The sequence below is a fragment of the Geospiza fortis genome, unplaced genomic scaffold (genome assembly GCF_000277835.1).
Source record: "Geospiza fortis unplaced genomic scaffold, GeoFor_1.0 scaffold27, whole genome shotgun sequence".
Lineage (NCBI taxonomy): Eukaryota > Metazoa > Chordata > Aves > Passeriformes > Thraupidae > Geospiza > Geospiza fortis.
Window position 1 is genome coordinate 2,959,014 of NW_005054329.1, and position 5,611 is coordinate 2,964,624.

General features: G+C 46.8%; 1 protein-coding gene across 1 annotated transcript in view; it reads right to left on the reverse strand.

Moving 5' to 3' along the window:
- COL5A1 (collagen type V alpha 1 chain) overlaps positions 1-5,611 on the reverse strand; it is a 108,205-nt gene that overhangs the window by 32,313 nt on the left and 70,281 nt on the right. The window contains exons 30-32 of the mRNA XM_031057288.1: positions 5,414-5,521; positions 4,917-4,970; positions 2,917-2,970 (exon numbers count right to left, since the gene is read on the reverse strand). Of these exons, the coding sequence (XP_030913148.1) occupies positions 2,917-2,970; positions 4,917-4,970; positions 5,414-5,521 (216 nt within the window). The remainder of the gene's footprint in view (positions 1-2,916; positions 2,971-4,916; positions 4,971-5,413; positions 5,522-5,611) is intronic.

A 5,611-nucleotide genomic window follows, 5' to 3' on the forward strand; every position in this document is an offset into this window, starting at 1 on the left:
TTCTTGCAGCTCCATTTATTAAAGCCTGCTGGCATTTTTTTTTTTTTTTAATTAATGACAAAATTTGCTTTAAAATATTCCAGCTGGTTTTGTTGGAGCTCTGGGAGGCTAAATTGGGAGCAGGTAGGGAGGAGGGGGTGCTGCCTCCCCTCAGGTAGCCCCCCACACTCCTCCCCTTCTCCCACAATTCTATTTTTAAGCCAAATTTCCCCCTGCTTATTGCTGTCATTAGTCATGCATTCATGTACAGTTGCAAAGGATTTATATTCCCTGTAAATATACACGGACCTGTATTTGTCAAACAAGGATTTTGACATGAAGGCAGCTAAATTCAGATTATTTTCCAGGCACACCAAGAAATAGTTGGATTTGGGGAGCTCTGTCAAACGGGGCAAGCAGGGAAATCTATTGCCCCCTGCTAAAGGCAGAAAATAGCTCTTAAAATAAGATTTATGATTCAGGTTTAAGTATTGATTTCATGAGCAGGGCTTGAAAAGATGCTGGGCTGCAAGGGACCTTAAAGCTCAGCTCATTCCAAACATCCCCATGGGCAGGGACACCTTCCACCATCCCAGGCTGCTCCAAGCCCCATCCAAAGTCACTCCAGGCTCCTTTCAATAGATTTATTCCATCTTTCCTGCAGCTTCTCTCCAAATTCAGCTCGCCCCAAAGCTTCTCTTCTGCAGCAATCCCAGTTCTCCCAGCTTTTTCCCAGCCTCATCCCCGAATCATCTTCATCCCTTTTCCCATCCCCATTTTTACCTTTCCAGCCCTTTTTTTTGTACAACTGAGCATCCACAAGCTGAACTTTTGTGTTTGGGGATGTTCAGCACCTCAGCACTAAAATTCAGCTGCCTGTGCAGGTCCTGCCCTTCCACCTTTGATTTTCCCCTTTTTTTGAATTATTTAACAACTTGGGAAGACTCTCTGTGCTGCTGAAACAACGAGCTGGAAAGCTGAGCTCCATTTCAGCAGAGAAATGTGGGATTTGCATGATTTTGGCCACACAAACCAGGGAATTGAAGAGCAAAATGGGGATATTGTGATAAAGAAAAGACAAATAAATGATTTGGGGTTTTTGCAGCTCCAATTTGAGTTATTCCACAATGAACTGCAGGGAAAAAAAAAACGTAGAAATTTTGTTTCTTGGCTCCATGTGAACACATTCATAAACCAAACAAATTGAGTGGTCTTAGGAGAAGCAGAGGGGATTTATCAAGCCTGACTCAACGAGGCTTAAATTAAGATGAGGACTGGAGCAGAGTGACCCCAGTTCAGCCTATAATTCTGTGTATAATTGCTTTTCTCTTATTTCAGATGGGATACTTGGGAGGAAAAGAAAAAATATAGATGGATAGCAAAGCTGAAAATCAACATTTCTGCTGGTCTTAAATTTCCAAGCTGAGCTCCTGTTGCTAATGGAAAGATTTGTCCACGAAAATCTCTCTCTTCACTGATACAGTGAATGCAGGTTGATTAATTTGGTATAAAATGGTAGAACCCATTGAAAAGAATTAAGAAAAATATTAAAAATTGCAATTACCATGAAATAAATCAACGTTTGAAAGGTTAAAAAGCCATTTTTTAATTCCTGAACTGAAGAAATGTGTGGCAAGCCAAGGGTGTAACTACATACCCTCACCACCCCCATTAAAGGCACAAAGCTCATTTGGAATCAAAGTGAGGGAAGTGCTGATTTTTTGCCTTTTCTCCTCCTCTCATGGCTTGGTTCTGAAGCTGGGCCCTTTCCCATCAGATCTGCTCCCTCCCCAGCCCCTTTCAGGCTGGACAATGCCAAAATTCAAGCCTAAACCCCCTCAGGGTTTGTTCCAGCCCCAGCAATGCCCAGCTCCTGGTACCTTCCCCGCTCCCTGGAAGGTTTCCCATCCCCTCCCAGCTGGATTTGATTCCATCCCAGAATAGAATCATTCATGGATGTGCAGGGATTCAAAGCAGAACATCCCTCCCCTCTTCTACACCCCCCAGAAATCCAGCCCAGGGGTTTTATTGCTGGATATTTGAGAAGGAGGGAGGGGTAATTCCAGGGAATTCCAAGCTGAATTTCCTGGCCTCCCTCCTCCTGCCCAGCCAGAGCAGAGGGAGGGATGGGGAAGAGAATTTGTAGTTCCAAATGAAATGAAATGATAAAAAAAAGGGGGGTGGATAGAACCCAAACTGCAGTGGTAGGATATTAATGCAGTGCAAAGTGATTTATATTTGCTGGGCTCCTCTCAAAGCTGCCTGTTAGAAGTCATTTCTATTTAAATGAGAGTAAAAAGGAAACTAATTCCACTTGCTGTCCTCACTCCCCCTTCTTGTCACTGCGACCGGAGCTGGTGCAGAAAATGACTTTGTTTGTACTCTGAATCCTTTAATTCCAGCATGTTCTGCTGCAGATAAAAAATAAATCAGTATATTTAGACAATCCCCACTCTGAGAGAAGGCTGTGGAGGTGGGGTGAGAGGCAGAGACAAGGCTGGGGGATGAAACCCCCTGATTTTCAGGGTGTCTCTGAATTTTGAGCAGCTTATTAAAAGCACTGAGAGTGTTCCCAGCCATGCATTTAGAATTCAAAGTCAGGTGAAAGATGGTTCTGGCTGCTTCTGAACAGACTCAGCCATCTCTAATAATTACTGTTAATTAAAGAGCTCTTTGTGCCCTGAGCAAAGTCTGAGCAAAGGATTCGGGTTCAGAGGAGCCTCTTAAAATATCCTGAGGGGAAAATTCCCAGGATTTAATTGGGAAGCTGCTGCCTGTGCCATCCCCAGCATCCTCCTGTCCTGCAGCAGGAACCTCATCCTGGGGTGAGCCTTTCTGGGCAATTCCTGAGTGGGAAAACCTCTGGAGCAAAGGAATGGTCCCCAAATCTCTTTGGAGAGGAAGAAATGAGTGAAGCAGTGGGGAAGCAGCTCTTACCCTTGTGCCCTTCTCTCCGTTGGCTCCTGGGAATCCTGGGAAGCCGATGGAGCCCTTGGGGAAAGAGCAGAGAGGGAGGGAGAGGCTCAGGACACCCCTGGGGCAGCTCTGGCCATGCCCAGAGCTCCCAGCCCTTGTGCCCTGAACTTCCCTCCAGTGACAGCAACACCATCAGGCCTGGAGTGCCCTCCGAAATTCAATTTTCTCCAAAAGCAACACCAACACCAAATATCCGCGGCTTATTAGCAGTCACTATAAAAACCTAAATTTTGGGGTGCCCTCTTACATTCCATTTTCTCCAAAAACAACCCCAAAACCAAATATCCACGGCTCATTAGCAGTCACTACAAAAACCTAAATTTTGGGGTGCCCTCCAACATTTAATTTTCTCAAAAAAAACCCACCAAAACCAAATACCCACGGCTCATTAGCACTCACTACAAAAACCTAAATTTTGGGGTGCCCTCTTACATTCAATTTTCTCCAAAAACAGCACAAAAAACAAATATCCATGGCTCATTAGCAGTCACTACAAAAACCCAAGCCCACAGTTGTGATGGGAGCCCAGGCAGGGTTTTGGACTTTAGCTCCTAAGTCATCGTGGTGCACATGAAAATTTAACTCCTGGCTTGTTCCTTTCTGATGCCAACAGCTGGAGAATTGCTGCTGCTGCTTTTAAAATATGGATTAGTCCAAGAAAATGCAAAAAACCACCACCTCCCAACCTTACTCCAGATATAAAATGGAAATTAAAAATAAACCAGCCCCACCACAAGCAGGAAACAATCTCTTGCAGATAATTCTGCCTCCAGAATGAAACAAGCCAGGGTTGGTTTGGGTCTTTTTTAAAGCAGGGAACATGAATAATAAAATACCATTCTTACAAAAAAAGTTAACAAAAACAGAAGTTGCCAAAGCCTCCAGGGCATGTGAAAACTGGGCTGGAGCCTGAGTCTATGGAGTGGAATTCACAGTTTTAATTTTAAAAAATGCCTTGAAAACGGCCTGAACGGAGGTGGGCGTGGAGAGAAGCTACAAAGGATGTTTGCAAATATGCAAATGGCAGCTTTCTTTTCATTTCATGGAGACCCTGAGTCATTAGCTATTCTCCTTAATTAATTAGATAATGCTTTCTTGGAAGATAAAAACCCTAATCAGAGGAGAAGGACTGAAATGCCTTTGAGCAGCAGGAAAGCTCCCAGGAGCCTTCCCTGCACATCCCAGCCCTTCTCCAGCTCTTCCCACCACTTTGGGACCCAAGCCATGCAGAAGCAGCCCCTGAACTCTACCAGCTCAGGGCTGGCAGCTATTTTTGTCCATCCCTATTTCTGTCCTGCATGAGTGGGAAGGAGGAACCTCACCCCACAAATGGGGGCTGAGCTGGGCTGTGTTCCTGGGCTCCTCATCCCATCCAAACCTTCCCATCACATCCCATCCAAATCTCCTCATCCCATCCAAACCTTCTCATTCCATCCCATCCCAATCCCCTTATACCATCCCATCCAAATCTCCTCATCCTGTTTCCATCCAAACCTCCTCATCCATCCCATGCCATCCCATGCCATCCCATGCCATCCCATCCCATCCCATCCCATGCCAAATCTCCTCATCCCATCTCATCCAAACCTCCCCATCCCATTTCCATCCAAACCTTCTCATCTCATCCCAAACCTTCCCATCTTGTCCCATCCAAACCTCCCCATCCCAACCTCGTCATCCCATCCCATCCCATCCCATCCCATCCCAACCCATCCAAACCTTCTCATCCTATCCCAAACCTCCTCATCCCATCCCATTCAACCCTCCCTATCCCATGCCATCCCATCCCATCCAATTCTCCTTGTACCATCCCAGTCCTCTTCATCCCATCCCATCCAAACCTCCTCATCCAATCCCATCCCAATCTCTTCATCCCATCCCATCCCATCCCATCCCATCCCATCCCATCCCATCCCATCCCATCCCATCCCATCCCATCCCATCGCAGGGAGGCCCGTTACCTTGGGGCCCTGCCTGCCCGGGTACCCAGGCAGTCCTGGCACGCCGAGTTTTCCCTGGAAAAGAAGGAAAAGGGAGTTAGAGCCTCTGAGCCAGCAGGAGGGGGGGATGCCAGGGCCAGGGAGGAGCAGGGCAGGTGGAATTAAACTTTGAGGGAATCCCAGCGGGGAGATGCAGAGTGAGCACTGTAACTGTGCTGGGAACCAGTTAGAAATGGCTGGGGTTTTATCGGGAAATTAGACTGGGGTTTTATTGAAATTTATCTAAATTAAACTTTTCATTTCTCCACTTATTCCCCTCTGATATTTTTATTTAAAAATAACCCCAAAGAGACCAAAGCCTCGATGGGGCTGCCCTAAACCCACCTCCCTCGGGCCTCCCTTCACACAAAACTCCCACAGCTCCTCTTCCCCCCTCTGCCCTAAAACTGTCCCCAGCCCTGAGACACCCAGAATTGTGGGGTTTGGTATAAAACATGGAATTCCCACCCTGGGCTCACCTTCTCTCCAGCAGGACCAAGAGGACCTGGATCTCCATTGGGACCAGAGCGACCTTTGGGACCTTCGGGCCCATCCTCACCCCGAGGGCCGGGGGGGCCAATTTCCCCCTGTTAATTACCAGAGAAGTGTTAATTAGACAGGCAGGTCCCAGACCCTGGGTTTGCTGGCAGCAGATATTCCATGGAGCTGCTCTAGGG